Source organism: Oncorhynchus masou, chromosome 33 (genome assembly GCF_036934945.1).
Source record: "Oncorhynchus masou masou isolate Uvic2021 chromosome 33, UVic_Omas_1.1, whole genome shotgun sequence".
In the NCBI taxonomy this organism is placed as follows: domain Eukaryota; kingdom Metazoa; phylum Chordata; class Actinopteri; order Salmoniformes; family Salmonidae; genus Oncorhynchus; species Oncorhynchus masou.
In genome coordinates, this window is record NC_088244.1 from 31,018,897 (window position 1) to 31,040,372 (window position 21,476).

Here is a 21,476-nt window from a genome sequence, read left to right on the forward strand (position 1 = left end):
TAGGAGAAGTCTGAGTCTCTCTTTCTCTGTCTCTGGCTGAGGGGACTTGGTTCCTGTGGATCTATGGCTGTGGAGCTGAGCTCCTGAGCCTGTCTCTGAGCTACTGTCAGTCACTAACTCAGGGCCAGGCTCCTCTCCTCCAGGTTCATTGTGAATTCTCAGCAGCAGACACAGTCCTCCCCTACCGCCCTCATATCTCTCTCTCTCCCTCGCCCATTTTTTCTTAATGAACAAACCTGATTGAGTGAATGCCATTACCTCTGTAAATGAATGATTCCTCAAGGACTGGGCAGGCTGTACACCATCCACGGGGTAAAGTGTATTATCGGTCGGAACACGCCACGCCACCGAGAGGTGTGTGTGTGCATGTGCATGCGTGTGTCTGTGCGCATATGTGTCAGGGACAGTGCTGTGTTTCCATAATAATCAGACACGTTTAGGCTTCTGAAACAGAGGGCCTGCTGTCACACCGCTTTGATAACAGAGCACTTAGCATTTTCCCTCCATGTATAAATATGTGTGATTCTGATAAGATTAATTGAAGTTTACAGAGATATTCTGTAGGTGAAGAACAGAGAGAGAGGGAGGAAGGACGAGGGATAGAGAACCTATTTCTTTGCAAAGTGTGCCTTTTCAGGCCTGTGCTTTAGAGGTAGCTACTTCAGAGAGCAGAGGAATCTAAGGCTCTGTCCAGCATGTCTTTCCAGCATGTCTTGAATTGAAAACAGCATCTTCCTAACACTGGCTCCCTATAAAAAGCTGAGTGGATAACTTTTCACAGAGCCGATAAATAAGGTGCGGGGGCCTCTGACACGAAAGCCTCACCCCAATTTCCAATGCTCTTGAGGAGATCAGACATTTGATTGTCGACCTTATCTCCTCTCGTCCCATCTTTTAGTCTAATCTGGAGGCTACATTCTAAGACGCACGCTTCCTGTTTTTCTGAAAGGCAAACAGAGAACGCATCTCCACGGAAACAAGCAGCATGCCCATACAGAATCCATTTAACCAGTGTGTCCGAGCGTTCATTAAAAAGACATCATATTGTTTGATTGCCTCGACAGAGTGCTGAAGTCTGCAATAGTCTCCTACACAGCCAGGTGACCTTCGGATGACGTTCGTCGCAAAGGGCTCGAATCATCATATACTGTACATTATCCTATAGCGGCACAATACTTAGCGATTCTTTGTTTATAGAATTGTATTGGAGCCATCAACTATGCTGATGACCCGAGGGATATACAGCGTGCCATAAACCAGACTTATCTTAGTTTCCTCCAGAGAGGAGTTTTATCAGAGGACTAAACCCCGTCAAAATCCCACATTTGTAAATGTACGGTAGAAGACATGAAGGATTCCTATGTTAGCTTGCAGGTAGTGAAAGGGGGATGAACGATGGAATGACAGAATGAGAGAGGAGAGTTAGGAAGAGCGAAAGTGAGGGCTCTGGAGACCGATGAAGCGAGAGAGAGAGGAAGGTAATTCCCCGGCCCCCATCTCTAGCTCCAACCGACTGGTGGTGAGAGGAGAAGGGGGGGGGGGAATAGAAAGAGCGGGGGATTGAGGATGGCAGGGTTTGAGTGACGTCTCTCATTAGAAGGTGCTGTCAGGGGCCACAGAGTGGGACTGGTGGGACCCCTCCTTTATTTCCCCCTCTCTCCTTCCCTCCCCTCTCTCCCTCTCCATTGGCCCCTGAGATACGTCCTGGGAAGAGAGATGATTGATGAGCAATAGCAAGATAAACAGGAAGCAGGTCCCGTGAGCAACCCTGGAAAATGATGCACCGTTATAAATAAAACCATGACAAAAGTGTAACTACAAAACAACAACACCAAACCAATGCAAAACAGTTTGTTTTTATTCGCAAAGTAACATTTGAAAATAGCAAGGTCTTTTTTTTTTTTGTAGAGAGTTTTGAGCGTTTGTTTGTGTTTGTTTATTTAAAAAGAGGCGAGAGAAGCGATTGCACTCTTAACTGTAGCTTGTGTGCAGTGAGTATGGGGCTAACAAGCCTGAACAGCTGCTACAATGAGCACCCAACAGAGGCAGAACCCAACACCCAGCACTGAGGCAGCAACCTGCACTCATTTGGGATTGCTCCAGAAAATGGCAGCTGTGTGTGTGCGTGTGCGTGTGTGTGTGTGTGTGTGTGTGTGTGTGTACAGAATGTTTATCAATTTAAGATATAGAGCCCTGACACGTGTTTGGTCAGCCAAGCACATGCTCGCCTTGCTCAACATCGCACTAATTGTTGAGCAACTCAATAATGTTTCATGAATGATACGGCCTCCTTCTTTCTGTTCATGTTTTAACACTGTACTCCAAACGCCCCATCTGACAAATGGAGCTGTAAAGGCATATTATCATCAAATAGTTACATGATATCATTATATTGTATCATTATGAAGCAAGAAGCTGTGGTCTGATGAAGGGAGGATGAATTATGAATGGAATGTGAGGGAAGATCTCTTCTTCCCCCAAGGGACTTTACACACACCACCACAACTCATTTCACTGGATGAATGTGAGGTAAAAAAGCTGCCTCAGCCGGTATACACACACAGACATGCACATAAACTCACACACACACACACACCGGTTCTACATGTAATTTACTCTGTGGTAGAAGTGTCACTTTCATATGGAGAAATGTATGCTGAAGGTTTGCTTTGTTCATTGTCAAACTGTGAAGAGGAATGCAGAAAAACATCATAAAGACGTCTTGTCATCTAAAGTCACTGGTGCATTTCTGCCTGGCAGTAGACTTGTGTCGAGACTTTGTACATCTCTAAAATGAGTCCCACAGCAGTGGCTTTGAATTAAAATTCTCTCTCTCTCTCTCATCCAGGCCACAGAATGGGTCGATGATCTTGTACAACAGGAAGAAGGTGAAGTACAGAAAGGACGGCTACTGTTGGAAGAAGAGGAAAGATGGGAAGACCACGCGGGAGGATCACATGAAGCTCAAAGTCCAGGGAGTGGAGGTAAGGAACGAGGAGGTTCGGGAGGGAGGGAGAGAAGTATGGGACCTGGTCTGACCTGGACACGACACTGAGTTGTCCTCTCCTGGCTGTAAGGGAGAGACAGCCAAGCTACATGCTGAAGTTGGGTCCTAGCCCTGCTATCTCCCAGGAGCCACGCAGAGCAGGGAAACATGCAGCACAACAATAGTTGTTCCCTGGGAAGGCAGCGGAGAGGAACCGATTGTTTGTTCCTTATTAAGGTGCAGGATGTTGCCTTCTCTCTCACATTAATCTTCTTTCCTCCCTCACGAGCTAGTACACACCATGCTGAGCCCAACTCCGCATTCTGCCCCTATCCTCACTCCCCTCTATGCCCCCTAACCAGCAGGCACCACACAGGCCCAGTCTCAACCGGGTTCACGCCGGGCCAGCCTGGGTTAGCGGTGCAGTGCTGGCTCCATGGTTGATTTAGCAGCGGTGACACACATGAAAAGGAGCTTCTCTCAGGCCTCTAGGGCCTGCTTCACTCCCCCCTTCCTCTTTTATAGGGCTGGGGGAAAAAATTCTGGTTTTGTTTCACTTGCAGGCTTAGCCCTAGGCAATGGTGCCAGAGGCACAGGAGTGTGGATGGGTAGGGCTGTCAGGGATGGGTGTGTCCATCTACACATAAGCACACACTCACACACATACCTCAGGGAGTGGCGGGTGTGTGACAGAGACAAACCCCAGACTGTCCACATAGGGTTCCAGCTCTGTGTTTGTCCTGCTCTACAGGACGGTCGCTCAGGGGAAATGGCTCAATGTTGTCTGTGCCTGGACGTGCCACTCTCTGATAACTTGTTCTGGACATGCTTGCTAAAACCATTTGGGTCTTACGTGTTTCTTCCATAATGTCTGACAGTTGTATTAATTAATGTCACTCTTTGTGAAAGTGCTAAGCCTACATGTCAAGATATCATTTTGGTTATTTGTGAGCTGAAGCCAGATACTTCCATGTCAAACATAGCAAGTTAAATATGCTGTGTTGGTATATATGCCTGGGATAGAGAACACATACATTAGTTCAAACCATGGATTACAGCCAATGTCCACGCTCTGCTAAAGGCTGAACTACCGCTTACAAGAAACGGGACACTGACATGGACGCATACAGAAAGCCCGCTAGGACCTCCGTCGAGACATCACATGTAAAAGGGCAATATAGGAGAAAGGTGGAATCCTATTACACTGGCTCTGATATGCGTCGTATGTGGCAGGGCCTGCAGATGATAACAAAGGGAAACCCAGTTGTGAGATGCCCAGTGATGCAGAACTCCCAAATGATCAAAATGCCTTTTATGCTCGATTCGAGGAATACAACCCTGAGTCTTGCCTGAAAGTCCCTGTTGTTCCGGATGACCGTGTAATCTCGCTCTCCCTGGCCAATATGATTAAAATTTGTAAACAGGTTAACAATCACAAGGGCATGTTCTCAAAGCATGCGCAGACCAGCTGGCAGGTGTCTTCACAGACATTATCAATCTGTCCTTGTCCCAGTTTGTAATCCCAACATGTTTCAACCTGACCACCAATGTCCCTGTTCCCAAGAACTCTAAGGTAACCTGCCTAAATGTAGCATCTGTAATTATGAAGTTCTTTGAAAGGATGGTCCTAACACACATCAACACCGTCCTCCCAGGCACCCTGGACACACTCCCATACCGCCCCAAATGATCCACAGACGATGCTTCTCAATTGCACTTCACACTGCCCTCTCCCAGCTTGGAAATGTGACAATGCTGTTGATAGACTACAGCTCAGCGTTCAACACCATAGTCCTCTCCAAGCTGGGGACTCTGGGACTGAACCAATGTCTTATATAAACCCTGGATAGGTGACGCTATGTCTTGACAAATAAGAGGCTTTGAAGCCACTGAGGCTCCATGATCATACTCCTCCTTTTGTGGTTTTGACTAAAGGAGATGAATCATGGGAAAACGAATGGCACACACACACAAGCCATGTCTTTAATCTGTCTCCTCCCCTTTATCTACACTGATTGAAGTGGATTTAACTAGTGACCTCAATAAGGGATCGTAGCTTTCACCTGGATTCACCTGGTCAGTCTGTGTCATGGAAAGAGCGTGTGTATACACACACTATATACACACACTCACACACACACTGACACTCTCACACAAAACCCATAGACATTCTCATACACTACATACGCATATGCACACACACATAACACACCCACGTATACCGACAACACAAACACACACAACACACACTCGCGTACCGACAGCACAAACGCATACACACCCATTTTTTTTTTTATTTAGCCTTTATTTAACCAGGTAGGCCAGTTGAGAACAAGTTCTCATTTACAATTGCGACCTGGCCAAGATAAAGCAAAGCAGTTCGACACATACAACGACACAGAGTTACACATGGAGTAAAACAAACATACAGTCAATTATACAGTATGGTCAAGTCTATATACGATGTGAGCAAATGAGGTGAGATAAGGGAGGTAAAGGCAAAAAAAGGCCATGGTGGCAAAGTAAATACAATACAGCAAGTACAACACTGGAATGGTAGATTTGCAAAGGAAGAATGTGCGAAGTAGAAATAAAAATAATGGGGTGCAAAGGAGCAAAATAAATAAATTAATTAAATACAGTAGGGAAAGAGGTAGTTGTTTGGGCTAAATTACCAACACAAACACACACGTTTTTTGACACTCATCATATGTTGCTGCTACTCTGTTCTTTATTTTACCTTATTATTATCTATCCTGATACCTAGTTACTTTACCCTGCCTTCGTGTACATATCTACCTCAAATACCTTATTATTATCTATCCTGATGTCTAGTTACTTTACCCTGCCTTCGTGTACATATCTACCTCAAATACCTTATTATTATCTATCCTGATACCTAGTTACTTTACCCTGCCTTCGTGTACATATCTACCTCAAATACCTTATTATTATCTATCCTGATGTCTAGTTACTTTACCCTGCCTTCGTGTACATATCTACCTCAAATACCTTATTATTATCTATCCTGATGCCTAGTCACTTTACCCTGCCTTAATGTACATATCTACCTCAAATACCTTATTATTATCTATCCTGATGCCTAGTCACTTTACCCTGCCTTAATGTACATATCTACCTCAAATACCTTATTATTATCTATCCTGATGCCTAGTCACTTTACCCTGCCTTCATGTACATATCTACCTCAAATACCTTATTATTATCTATCTTGATGTCTAGTCACGTTACCCTGCCTTCGTGTACATATCTACCTCAAATACCTTATTATTATCTATCCTGATGCCTAGTCACTTTACCCTGCCTTAATGTACATATCTACCTCAAATACCTTATTATTATCTATCCTGATGCCTAGTCACGTTACCCTGCCTTCATGTACATATCTACCTCAAATACCTTATTATTATCTATCTTGATGTCTAGTCACGTTACCCTGCCTTCGTGTACATATCTACCTCAAATACCTTATTATTATCTATCCTGATACCTAGTTACTTTACCCTGCCTTCATGTACATATCTACCTCAGATACGTTGTACCTCTGCATATTGATCTGGTACTGCTACTCCTTGTATATACCTCCATTCATGACTATTTTATTTGTCTTGTGTTACTATTGTTGTATTTTGTTTTGTTCTCTATCATTGGGAAGGGCTCATAAACAAGCCTGTCACGTTTAAGTCTACACCCGTTCTATTCGGCACATGTGACAAATAAAATGTGATTTGTTTTAAACTCCAGATGGAGGCTGCATTATGCAGATAACACAGCTGTGACTCCCAGACACACCTCTCTTTCTGGAGGCCCACGTGTTCACACTACTGCCACGTGCAGTTCCTAACAGACAGAGGATCAGTTGCTCAAGTCAGGACAGGATCTGTGACCCATCAGTCATCTTCAGCTCTGTTTACTGTAAACACAACTAAATGTCCTGCCCTTAGCCTTCAGCACTGGTACACCACAGTACAGTATAGTACATTATAGTACAGTATAGGCAGGGAAGAGCACACACACAGTACAGTCACGCCAGGGGGACTCTCTCCAGGAGAGCCTGCCGTGTAGGGACTGGCTGGTTAGATCCGCTATTTAAACACCACACACACTGAATGTATTTTTCCTATAGTTCCCTAAAGATGAACTCCAGTAAAATTAATTCTATATAATAAGGCACAAATAACAGCTAGCTGTGTAAGTTCACTTCTACATTATTTCAGAACATTGAACCTTATTGGGATAACAGTAGTGCCCAGATAGGCAGAATGACAGGGTAAGATGAACACAAACGTACACACACACACACACACACAATGTCCTCAAGAGTCTTCAGCCTCTACATAAGCAGCCTCCTCACAAGGCTCCGTTAAGTATAAATGCTCTCCTCTCTCCAGCCAGCCAGGACCTATTAGAAGCTGTGTGGTTGTTACACAGGCCCGAGTTAGCAAACAGAGAACACAAGTGTTGTGGGTGGTTCAGGCTAGTGGTGCTCAGTGGCTCCAGTGAGGAGAAGAGAAGGAAGGCAAGGAGGCAGTAGGGCTGGGAGTGAGGGGCCTTCAGGAGCCTGTAAGAGGCAGCAGTGCGTAGCGGGAGTGGATGTCAGCGCGTGCCCTGCTACTGTCCTGTCTGCTCCAGACCATTGTCTTAGCAGGCTCCCTCTCTCCTTCCCTCTCTTCCCACACCTCTCTCTCCCTCTCTCTCTTCCTTCCTCTCTCTCTCTTTCACTCTCTGGGCCATCCCACTCTCTCTACCTCTCTCTCCCGATTAATCTCTCTCTTGATCCCTCCCTCCCATTTTCTTCCTATCTCATCTACTCCCCTCTCCCCCTCCAAGCCTACAGTCCAGACGGACAGAACCTTGAGAACCGGACGGTAATGCTCCCCGTTCCCTAGAAGTGGAGCACAGGGCGTGTTGCGGCATTAGTGCTTAACAGGCCGTGAAATAGCAGCCTGCCTCTCTGACGTCTCCCCCATCACTCCAGGTGAGCTGGCCAGACGGCTAGATAAATGAGCAACCACCCTGCCCCTCTCCTCATCTACCCAGAATGCATCTGGCTTGGGGACCTGAGGAGAGGAGAGTTGTCTGTCTGTGATTAGCTCACCACTCCTTCTCTCTCCTCACCTCTGTCGAGTCCCACTTGTTCTGCTGCTCAGCTTAACTCCCCTATCCTTCCCCCAAAAACGTCTTGCTTCCCCCAAAAACGGTATGTCCCAAGACTGTTTTGGGCTTCAGACTCACAGGTGGAAACACAACATGTCTTAAGGTCAAGCACTGGTGTAAAACTGTGCCGTGGAAAAAGGATCCAAGTGCCATTTCCCATGACTGTTGGCCAGACATCAACCTGAGGTATAGGTCCTTTAATTAGATCATCTAGTATGATGTCATCGAGCGTTCTACACACAGGTTGAGCATAGACTACGCAGCACTAGAATCCCTGGCTTCGCCTTGTGTAATAGCAGAGAACCTCTGTTCTGGTTCAGCTAGCCATGGACAGATCAACTCTGACACAGTCCGATTGATCCTAGACCTGGTCAGATTCAAACCGTCACCCACCCACCTCCCGTCATGATTAGCTTCTAATGTGGACCCCCCCCTCCATCCCCTCTTCCCATTATTCCTGAGCTTTAATAAACTCCCCCAAACACAGATCAATTTCTATTAAGTGAAGGTGGCAGTGCCTCTGACTAATTTCATTACCACAGGCTAATTAAACCGAATAGAATAAGCTTTCTTGTTTAGGAGCATGGAAGGCAAAAGCTCCAACACTCTTGGAACTCAATGCCAATATCCTTCCATTCCCCCCCTCCAACCCCCTAAACAGTGGCCTGCTCATCGCTCCTCCTCACATGTCAGTCCATGTTGGATATGTCTTAATGCGGGATTTCAGCCGTGCAACTGTGAAATGAAGGAAGCTAATGCAGCATGTCGGTGGCTCAATCCCCTCAGCTCATTGATAATAATGGAGCCAAATGTCAAAATGTTAGCGGCCAATGCTGTAATGGAGTGGACCCTGGACTGGGCTGGATGCAGGGAGCGCTGCATGAAGATAGATGCTAGGCTCCACACCGCGCCACATTGTCTGCACTGTCTCCCATATCACATGACCTTGAGGGTCTGGAGTAGACTCAATGCTTTGGGCTTTGTGCTGTTTTTTGTTTTTTTTTAGATAGAAATTAAAATCACTTAGGTGAGACGATTCCAATGATAATTTGATATTCAACCAACACAAAGAGGAGTTATGTTGTCCAGAGACGATACTATGGCTTTGTTCTGTGTTGTTTATGTTCGTTTGCAATTTATTCACTGAGGGCCTTCTTCGTTTCTGTCAAGGTGAGAAGAATCCAATGTTTGTTTGGTATTCGACCAACGCAAAGGAGACTTTGCAAGAGACTCGAGAGTGTTGTTGGTTTTAGCTCTCTGTGTGTATGTTAAGGAGAAGATAGTTGAGGTCGAAGAGACGGCAACTGAGTTGCAGACAGTGTGTGTTGTGTGGCAGTCAGATAGCAATGCAGCAGCTGATATCACTAGATTGCAGGGCCAGATGTGGAGAGAGGACAAAACTTCTCTCTCTCTCTCTCTCTCTCTCTGAAGGAAGTGACATCACTCTCCCCATACTCCAACTCAGGTGTGACATTGGGACCAGATAACTGACACCGTGTAGTCACCAACACCACCAGAGGCAGAAATGCTTCCTCCCCATTTTTAAAATGTTTGATTTCAACTTATAGACAAGGCAGGCCTTTTAAACAACTGTGGGTTTTGTCAAGACAGGAAATCGATGAACTCTATTGTCTCCTCTCTTCCCTTGGTGGGTCTGTTTTGTGATTCGTAGAGTTTTGTATTTGACTCTGGGCTCTGCTCACGCTGTAGCCTGCCTCCGTTTCCCTTTTGAATTACCTGAATGTGTTGGAGATAAAAAACAATCTATTTGTGATCTTTTTTAAAGCCCACGTTACCATGGCTATAACTCCTAACCTCCTGCTAGGGTAAAGGAAGGTAGTCATTGAAGCTGTTCTGTCACTGAAAGCACAGGAAATAGACCGTTGTCCTATTTCATTCAGTTTCATATTTCTTTATTCACCAGGATAATGTAATAAGATGGACTACGCAGAAACAGAGGAATATAACTTACTGCTTACAACAAATTCACAGCCAGTAATGTATGATTGGCAAGACAACAGAATTCAATTATACCTCATGGTACAACACTATATGTATTTCATTTGTATATTAAACACACTGATAAGGTAATACATATGTATTTAGCCATAGCACTACACTCATCTCATGTCCCTTGAGCTAGTCACATTGAATGATACTGTTCTACCGTGTACTACAGAACAAGGCACCATGTGTCACGCCCTGGCCATAGAGAGGCTTTTATTCTCTATTTTGGTTAGGCCAGGGTGTGACTAAGGTGGGCATTCTCGTTTCTTTCTTTCTATGTTTTCTATTTCTTTGTGTTTGGCCGGGTGTGGTTCTCAATAAGAGGCAGCTGTCTATCGTTGTCTCTGATTGGGAATCATACTTAGGCAGCTTTTTTCCTTTCGCATTTGTGGGTAGTTGACTTTGTTAGTGGCATTGTTGCCCAAGTTAAGCTTCGCGGTCGTTTCCTTGTTTTGTTGGCGACATTCATTAAAAAGAAAAGAAATGTACGCTCATCACGCAGCGCTTTGGTCCGATCATTTCCATGACGACGCCCGTGACACCATGTGTCATGGTTGTGCTACTATAGACTGAATCATAATGTGTTTGTGTTTACTATAGGCTGAACCAGCGGGTTCCCACGTTAGTGTTTCCTGCCAGTATTCACAGTGGATTCACGTGTCCAGCTCACCCATGGTTTTCTCTTTAAGCTGAGTGGAATTAGTTTTCTGCTCTTACTTCGTCATGATCACTGAAACTACTCAGTAGCATGTAAGCCTTTCATGCCGACCTTGCTATCACCACTTAAATCCCACAGCAGGATTTGGGGCTAATTTTAGGAGGAGGGTGTAGAGGAAGTGGCTGTTGAATGTATAAGAGCCTGTCAAAAGCTGTGTATTATCACCACTTTCCCCTTGATTTAATTTGCCACTTGTTGCCCCCCCTGTCACCATGTTGTCATGCTGAGGAGCTCCACAGGGATCCCTCTTTATTGTGGAGGGAGGGAGGGAGGGAGGGAGGGAGGGAGGGAGGGAGGGAGGGAGGGAGGGAGGGAGGGAGGGAGGGAGGGAGGGAGGGAGGGAGAAACATCCGACGACTGGAGAAGCCCTTAATGTGTCGATCAAGCTGAAGACTGACTTGATTTTGCATTTTTGTATTGGCTTGATTACACACACACACACACACACACACACACACACACACACACACACAAACACCATTCTTTTCTCCTGGGTCTGTGTGAGGAGGCACATAAACATGACCCAGGAGATGAGCTGTGATTCATGGAGCATGGAGATGAAGAGTGTAGATAATATGATGGACAGAAATACCCTGCGGTGATGCATTAAGGTCTCTGAGCTCACTGTGTTAAAACAAATACAAATGAATCAATAAGCGGGAGAGAGAACAGAGAGTGAATAACTAATGTGGGGGATGGGGAGATGGCTTGGAACATTGGGTGGCCCATCTGAGCACCATACTGACTCGTGTGGAGATGACGAAGAGAGAGAGAGAGGCGGGCGAGGGAGGGAGGCGGCAAGGGCTTTTTGAAATGTAACGGGACTGTGCGTGAGCCCCCACTGCCTCGCTCCGTGTGCCAGTCATTATCTCCGTGATCGCTGGAGCTGCACTAAAGCAACTGAACTCATCCTGCGTTTGATACAGCTCCCCTGGGACAGACACACACACACCGAGAGAAGCATCACCCCAAGATATGCAAAGATGATGGAGGCGGGCGCGTAGGGGAAAACAGAGGCTGTTGGAGGGGGGCTATGCGTGACACAGTCAGTAGGCTTTGCGTGACACAGTCAGTGGCTGCCTAGCGTATGATCTCTCCTCTGCTCTGCTACAGTACACTCCAGTGAGCCAGAGAGAGACAGAGGCCGGAGCGGCACAAGACTTGGGCCTAATGGTAATGACTGACTTTCACTACTAAAGCCTCACTGCCCTCTCTCTGACACAACAGAGAAGTGCATTCAGACTGTACTGTACAATACAGAGCAAGAGCCCACTAACTTGTGGCAACGCTACATCATTTCTGTGTTATGTCAATTCTGATTATTTACTAAAGTTGAGTTAGGAGATATGACATTGTAGCAGTGGGTAAATCTGCCAACTGTTTCGCATCTGTTATTCTGTTTCCAGTTGGAGAACTTTTTGACCTCCAACTAATTTTGTCAGAATGGGCTGTAATGAGGATGAATCAGAGGAATATTCTGTCTGCACAGCCCACAGCCCACAGACCTGAAAGGAACCAGTTCAAAGTGGATACTCTAAGGACACAGCTTTAGACCGACTCTCAAGTGTCTCTCACCCTCAACTCCCTCACCTCAGGGAGCGAGTGCCGGTTTCTCTCCTCTTCACCAGAATCTCTTTATAATGATCTACATGAGGACTCCGGATTCATCACAGTCACAGCAGGGTAGCAGGTTGTCTTTCTTCTTGACCACAGGGTCAAAGAGGGTATGTTGAACTGTTGTACGGAATGACATTCTATTTCTAGGAACCTGTAAAATACATGATATAGGCTGAGTGAAATGTCTTGGATCGCTCTTTGGGAAATAGTATATTGCTAAATCCCCCCTTCTCTCTGAAGAGGCGGCTGTAATACTCTCTCCCCTCCTAGAAAGCTGTTCCCGTGGAAGAGGCAGTTCTCTGTAGAAAGGCTATTTCCTCAGACCCTGTAGTGCTAGCTGGGTCAGGCTCTTTCTTCTCTCATCTCCCCGTCTCTCTCTCCTCCCGCTGGCCTCGAAAACTTGTTTCACCGTTGGGAAGGGCCCGTAAGTAAGCATTTCACTGTTAGTCGACACCTGTTGTTGACGAAGCATGTGACGAATAACATTTGATATGACTTGCTTCCTTTTATCTGCCTGGGGGGTGGGGGGGGGGCAGAGAGGGAGCACAGCCCTCTGTTGGTGTTAGGATACCACCAGGGCGCCAAGGGGTCGAAGGTGGAATCAGTACCATGTTCAGTACTATACTGTATACAGTACACACGTCTGCATGGGATGGGCCCACATTTCAAAGCAGCTTGTTTTTCTCTCTCCGACTGCAGACATCTTTGCACATTGACATTAGCGTCGCGATGAGTTCCTAAATTGTCCTCCATCCATATACGGTGCTGTAAATGTAACTTTCACACGTGTGGCTTATGTTCATTTCAACCTCTGATATTTTTCTGCTTGTTTACTGTGTCTCTGCTGCCGAGGAGGTGGTGTACACAACTTCATGTATTATCAACTCTGGGTGTAGAGGAAGTTTATAACCAAGTTGCTGCTGCTGCATGTTTAATAACTGCAAAATCAAACCGTACCAATGTTCCCACATCCAGCCTTCAAAGCATTGGTAATGAGCTGAGCTGGAGAGTTCAAAGAGACTGTTAAAGTGTTTATATCAACTTCTATAGTGTGTGGCGTGCTGAGAGACACTGTTTATACTGACAGGGATATATAGAGAGGATTGATATTTAACATGAAAGAGTGACTTAAGAGGAGTTTAACAGAGAAAACAGGTTAAACCCTTATGCTCCGGGCAACAGGGGAAACCGTTAGGGAGCGAGAATATTCTCCATTCACTCACCATCACGGTGAACATGTAGCCTACTGTACATCACGGTGAACATGTAGCCTACTGTACATCACAGTGAACATGTAGCCTACTGTACATCACGGTGAACATGTAGCCTACTGTACATCACGGTGAACATGTAGCCTACTGTACATCACGGTGAACATGTAGCCTACTGTACATCACGGTGAACATGTAGCCTACTGTACATCACGGTGAACATGTAGCCTACTGTACATCACGGTGAACATGTAGCCTACTGTACATCACGGTGAACATGTAGCCTACTGTACATCACGGTGAACATGTAGCCTACTGTACATCATGGAGGGGGTTTTACGCACGTCCAGAATGGGATCAGCATGGCTAAAATAACGTGGGCCTGCCTACAATACATAGGTAAAAAGGGAATGTCAGATTACTGTTTTACTCCTCTCAAACTTGATATTTTATTAAAGCTTTGGTGATTAAGATGTATTTACAAGCGGTCTCAGAAGCCCAGCCCTTCATTGACTGTCTTGACTATACTTCGCGATTGCATTAGGCAGACAAAAAAAATGCCTTCATTGAGAGGAGGGGAGGCTATTGCTTAGTTTTTAATCAATTAAAGCTAAATGGTAAAAAAATATTTGTTTTCATATTTCCAAATGCGAAGTATACAGGCACCAAAAGCACATGAGGCGACTCTTGTTCCATGTTCATATGGACAGTGTGTTTTACGACTGGATAGGCTGTGTTTCCGCCGTCAATATTAATGCCATAACCAACTGTGTTACCGCTAAGACCAGCTTTGTCTTAAATATCCCTACCAGCGCTGCCTGAAATTAACACTTTGGACATGTTTTTAAGGCCACACCTCAAATATTTCCCCCACGCCCATCTGAGCCCAAGTGAGTTGGTATAATACACGTAAATTGCCGAACCTGGCGTTGAGGCTGGAAACGGTCAGGCAGTTTTTACATGACGAAATGGCAAACTAACGTGCGTTTGACACTAGCCAGCTGAAAATAGAGTCCTGATTCTCCTTTTGTTGTCGGTTAGGGAGGCTTTGCTGAAATGAAAGGGAATTTTGCAACGGTGAATATATTTATATATTGTACACAAAAATGTGCAGGAGATGAGTCATTTCTGTAAAACCCATGTGGGGGGGGGGTGCTGAATGTGTTCTGCCTGGTGTGTAGACACACTGGTCCCTTGTTAATGTCACTGTCACCCAGTAAACCTATTACCCATTGTACACACACACGCTCGTACACACACATATGCTCGCACACACACACACACACACACATACACAAAAAGAAAAGCTAACACAAGCATGCGCACACAGATCATCAACATTCTGCTCTATCTCGTGGCTATAAAAGTATGGTAGGCATATCAAAGTGTTGTCCTCATGCAGACATGCCCCCTATAAGTGTATGTACACAGTATAAACCTAGGCAAACTACCACACACACACTCACGTCTGTACATACACACCAATGGAACCTATTCCTGCAAGAGATGGGGGTTAAAGAAACCAAAAATGGCTTGTCTAGGATATATAAAAATACATCCGGAAGGTAGAAGGTAGAGGGTGAAAAAAGTCTGGAAAGGAGAAGAGAGAGGGAGAGAGGCTTTGGAAGGTGGATGGATGGCGAGGGGGAGTAGAGTTGGCGGGGGGATGCTGAGCGAGGAGGAGAGAGAAAGCCAGAATGAAGGATATATAGCCCCTGGCAAACAGAAAACAATTGTTACACTGCCTCATATAACCCACTTCAACCTTAAACAGAAGGTTTTTTTTCACTCAATTAATTTCTACACATTGGGGCAAAGGGCCTGGGCTGAAAGAAATACCTTTATATGCTGCCACTGCCTATGAACCTGGACTGTTCTTTCTCTGGAAACACAGGCTGCATATGAAGTAGAATACATGGAATGATAAAAACACAATATAGAAATAGTACATGACGTTATGCAGTGTAATATCTGTAGCCTATAGGAGGACCGTTTCTGGACAATTTATTGTGACAGTTAATATTATTTTTTTAAGAGATTAAAAAAAATGTAATAACTAATTTGGTTACACATTTGCATAAATGTATAGACTCAATCGTTTAATCATGGATCGCACAGGAGCTATTCTGTATATCTTTCCACAAACTTTAGACATATTTGATCTTATTACATGTAAAGCTGAGGGCAAGCTAGACCATTGAAACAATCATTAAGACACAAAATACGAGTATTGGGAAATGTTCTGAGCAGATTTAGTCAAAAAATGAATCCCTAATGATTAATTAGCCTTTTAAAATGATAAACTTGGATTAGCTAACACAATGTGCCATTGGAACACAGGAGTAATGGTTGCTGATAATGGGCCTCTGTACGCCTATGCAGATATTCCATAAAAAAATCTGCCATTTCAAGCTACGATAGTCATTTACACCATTAACAATGTCTACACTGTATTTCTGATCAATTTGATGTTATTTTAATTGACAAAAAAAATGAGCTTTTCTTTCAAAAACAAGGACATTTCTAAGTGACCCCAAACTTTTGAACGGTAGTGTACCTCGTCTCCTACTCTGCCCCCAGGCTCTGAGACTGCTGTCTGTCTGAGTTGTGCTCTGAGCTGTTCTGGTTACCAAGCTTTGCTGGCCAGAGGCATAGCTTTCTATATTTACTATGCTGACAGTGTGCAATGGGACTTTCTGGATGTTGATTGTGTGACGGACCTGAATTTGTCTGAACCGTCTCAGTGCTTCTCCTGCCGACACTGTGCTTCCCCTTTAATTCCCTATTGAATAGCCAGCATCAGCTGAGCAAAGAAAAGGGTTGTGACGGTGGTGCGAATGAGGAAGCGTTCAACCCTCAGTTCCAAAAGGAGACACCTTAGTCTGGAATAGCTTGCAGCATGAAGGATCATCAAAAGTAGAACTAATACTGAAAAGTTTGTGCTGAATTGTTGTTAGCACTCACTTCTGAAGACCCTCAGTCCAGCTTTTGAAGATAACAAATTTAATTTGTGATTAGTGACAGTGTTGCTAAGAGCCCCAACCGTCACGCTGAACTAACACCAGTCAGAGAGGTCACAGCACCACAATGCTGCCTGTCACCCTAATGGAAAATCTAAGGGATAAAAATCAATGTCTCCTTTTGAAAAAGTACCAGCTTCCTATCTTTCATTAGAAAACTCTTTTGCAATTATGTTAGCACAGATGAAAACGGTTGTTCTGATTAAAGAAGCAATAAAACTGGCCTTCTTCTACTAGTTGAGTATCTGGAGAATCAGCATTTGTGGGTTTGATTACAGGCTCAAAATGGCCAGAAACAAAGCACTTTCTTCTGAAACTCAGTCTATTCGTGTTCTGAGATATGAAGGCTATTCCACGCGAGAAATTGCCAAGAAACTGAAGATCTGGTACAACGCTGTGTAATACTCCCTTCACTGGAACAGTGCAAACTGGCCCTAACCAGAATAGAAAGAGGAGTGGGAGGCCCCGGTGCACAACTGAGCAAGAGGACAAGTACATTAGAGTGTCTAGTTTGAGAAACAGACATCCTCAACTGGCAACAGTGAAGAGGCGACTCTGGGATGCTGACCTAGGCAGAGTTGCGAAGAAAAAGCCATATTTCAGTCTGGCCAATAAAAAGAAAAGATTATGATAGGCAAAAGAACGCAGACACTGGACAGAGGAACTCTGCCTCGAAGGCCAGCAGCCGGAGTCGCCTCTTCACTGTTGACGTTGAGGCTGGTGTTTTGTGGGTACTATTTATTGAAGCTGCCAGTTGAGGACTTGTGAGGCAAGTTTTCAAGATATTGGACTTTGAAGAAGGTAAGTGTCACCTGCCACATCATCATGAAAATCCTTTATCTTGAAAACGTGATTGCTGACATGCAAAACCTTTTTTGGACTGTATCAACAGTGTACTAATAAAAAAAAGTGTTTTTGACTGGATTTTTCCTTTAAGGTCAAGTTCCAGAGTTGAGAGAGAGGTGCTGGTGGCTTCCAACTAGCACAGAAACACTAATAAACTGGGGTAGATGGTTGAGTAGAATGATGAGGCAATGTCATAATGGCTGCTGTCCTTAAAGGGAAAGCATCTTAAAATCTCTTCTCTGTGTGTGAGTAAGTGCAAGGGCAGTATGCGGGCATGGCACAGCAGTGATCACTTCCCATTAAGTGAGTGAGAAGCGCTGGGGAGAGGCCTAGCTGTTTTCACAGGGTCCGTCTGTACCAGCAGAACTATCCTAGCAGCAACAGCAGCACTACCCTAGCAGCAACAGCAGCACTACCCAAGCAGCAACAACAGCACTACCCTAGCAGCAACAGCAGCACTACCCTAGCAGCAACAACAGCACTACCCTAGCAGCAACAACAGCACTACCCTAGCAGCAACAACAGCACTACCCTAGCAGCAACAGCAGCACTACCCTAGCAGCAACAGCAGCACTACCCTAGCAGCAACAACAGCACTACCCTAGCAGCAACAGCAGAACTATCCTAGCAGCAACAGCAGTACTACCCTAGCAGCAGCCGCAGCACTACCCTAGCAGCAACAACAGCACTACCCTAGCAGCAACAGCAGTACTACCCTATCAGCAACAGCAGCACTACCCTATCAGCAACAGCAGCACTACCCTATCAGCAACAGCAGCACTACCCTAGCAGCAACAGCAGTACTACCCTAGCAGCAACAGCAGTACTACCCTAGCAGCAACAGCAGCACTACCCTAGCAGCAACAGCAGCACTACCCTAGCAGCAACAGCAGCACTACCCTAGCAGCAACAGCAGCACTACCCTAGCAGCAACAGCAGTACTACCCTAGCAGCAACCGCAGTACTACCCTATCAGCAACAGCAGTACTACCCTAGCAGCAACAGCAGTACTACCCTAGCAGCAACAGCAGTACTACCCTAGCAGCAACAGCAGCACTACCCTAGCAGCAACAACAGCACTACCCTAGCAGCAACAGCAGCAGTACCCTAGCAGCAACAGCAGCACTACCCTAGCAGCAACAGCAGCACTACCCTAGCAGCAACAGCAGTACTACCCTAGCAGCAGCCGCAGCACTACCCTAGCAGCAACAGCAGCAGTACCCTAGCAGCAACAACAGCACTACCCTATCAGCAACTGCAGTACTACCCTAGCAGCAACAACAGCACTACCCTAGCAGCAACTGCAGTACTACCCTAGCAGCAACAACAGCACTACCCTAGCAGCAGCCGCAGCACTACCCTAGCAGCAACTGCAGTACTACCCTAGCAGCAACAACAGCACTACCCTAGCAGCAACTGCAGTACTACCCTAGCAGCAACAACAGCACTACCCTAGCAGCAACAGCAGTACTACCCTAGCAGCAACAACAGCACTACCCTAGCAGCAACAGCAGTACTACCCTAGCAGCAACAACAGCACTACCCTAGCAGCAACAACAGCACTACCCTAGCAGCAACAACAGCACTACCCTAGCAGCAACAGCAGTACTACCCTAGCAGCAACAACAGCACTACCCTAGCAGCAACAGCAGCACTACCCTAGCAGCAACAACAGCACTACCCTAGCAGCAACAGCAGTACTCACCCTAGCAGCAACAGCAGTACTACCCTAGCAGCAACAGCAGTACTACCCTAGCAGCAACAACAGCACTACCCTAGCAGCAACAGCAGTACTACCCTAGCAGCAACAGCAGTACTACCCTAGCAGCAACAGCAGTACTACCCTAGCAGCAACAACAGCACTACCCTAGCAGCAACAGCAGTACTACCCTAGCAGCAACAGCAGTACTACCCTAGCAGCAACAGCAGTACTACCCTAGCAGCAACAGCAGTACTACCCTAGCAGCAACAGCAGTACTACCCTAGCAGCAACAGCAGTACTACCCTAGCAGCAACAACAGCACTACCCTAGCAGCAACAGCAGTACTACCCTAGCAGCAACAGCAGTACTACCCTAGCAGCAACAGCAGTACTACCCTAGCAGCAACAACAGCACTACCCTAGCAGCAACAGCAGTACTACCCTAGCAGCAACAGCAGTACTACCCTAGCAGCAACAGCAGTACTAGTCAGTGTCAGAGTGGGCTGAAGCCCTGGCCTGGATGGCTCTTTAAACAACAGCACACAGTGGAATATAATGACCACACTCTCCCCTCCTTCCCACAATGCCAGGAAGGAGAGGAGGCAAGAGGCATTCTTCTCATTCCTCCTTTTTTTCCCGTATAATTTGTCCGATAATGGTGAAAGATGTTTCATCGCTATTTCTCTCTCTTTCCCTCTCTCTTTTTCTCCCTGGTTTCTGCGCTCTGCTCTGTCTTGAAGTGAAATCCAGAGATAAAACCTCAGCGGCGCTCCGTGTTTAATGGAGCTTAATCCCCCAGATTTGAGATACGGAGCTGTGAGGTAATTCCCTCGCCGCTCGCCATCTCCCTCCCGTCTCCACTAATACAACACGGGGTCATGTGACCAGCCTACAGCCTGCCTTTAGTCCCCCGCCAGGACAGAGAGACAGATGGACGAACAAGTGGACAGACAGACAGAAAGACACGCAAAGACCACAACTGCACCCGAGGACTGACGCTTTGTGATACATGGCCAATACCAGGAAGGATAGCGACTGGATGCTGTGTATTTCATTGCATGATTTTAATATGTCTGTAATTCCAAGCATATCAACAGTTTCCTCTTTGTCAAATCAGATTATTCAGTCAGTCCCAGTCTCCTGTTGACTGTGTGTGTTAGAGATGTTACATTCCATTTAACCAGACAAGTGGATGAACAGACCCCAGTAGAGAGGTCTGGCATGGGGATTTATGTTTCGTTCATTAGCACTGACTCACTCAGAGAGTTTTACAGATTAGCTGGTATCACACAGACAGATAAACCAAAGTACCGAATTTCATGAGTCACGTACGCCAAGCTTAGTGTCCATCCACAGCACGCAGAGCCACAAAAACAAAGTCACAGCTGGAGGCAGGAGTGTTTCGAGGGGTTATATGGTTTTCAGACTGAGAGCTGCATGTGAAGACGCTTGTCTGGCTGTTTGTCTGTCTGTCTGGCTGTGTCTGTCATTATATCCAGCACACACAGTCCTCCCAAAGTGATGAGCTGCCACTAAGCAATGTGCTATTCATCCTGGCAGTGAAATTATTTTCAATCCCGGCCCATAAAGCTCTCTCGGCAGGCGATATGCAGAGCCCTATCATTCCCTCTGACACTCTCTGTTTGAGAATAGCCAGTCTGCACTTCAATTTGCCTCACCACTTGCATGTGGGGGAAGACTTGACGTACGCTTCATTGTAGAAGTGTGAGATTGTCCACAAGGATGATTGTAGCAATAGTGGTTGTTAGAGAGAGGGTGGAGGCGGGGGGTGACAATGAAAGAGCGAGTACAAATGTGTTTAGTGTGTGATTCTGTGAATATAGTTGTGAGGGAGATAGAGAGAGAGACTTCCATCAGTATTAGTATGAAACAGCTCTCTCTGATTTTCTATCCTCTAATTACCTTCCTCCACTCCCCCTCTCCACGGTTTTCCTCTATTCTCTCTCTCCACTTTCCCCTCCATCTTTGTTTTCTCATCCCTCCTGCATTCTGCATCCCTCCTAATTGTCTGGGGAGTGAAGAGACACAGACACACACACACACAGTACACTCCACAACACACAAACCCATTACAGCTATTGTCCAAAGCAACATCAGCAGTCTTGGCCACTCGTGCAGACATGACAAACAGCCATGCAGGCATCAGTGTGTCAGAGTGAAGGGGAGAGGAG

General features: G+C 45.8%; 1 protein-coding gene across 1 annotated transcript in view; it reads left to right on the top strand.

The window, feature by feature from the left end:
* Window positions 1–21,476, top strand: part of LOC135528246 (calmodulin-binding transcription activator 1-like) — a 477,130-nt gene that overhangs the window by 257,761 nt on the left and 197,893 nt on the right. Inside the window, 1 exon segment of the mRNA XM_064957197.1 lies at window positions 2,849–2,984. Within this exon segment, the coding sequence (XP_064813269.1) occupies window positions 2,849–2,984 (136 nt within the window).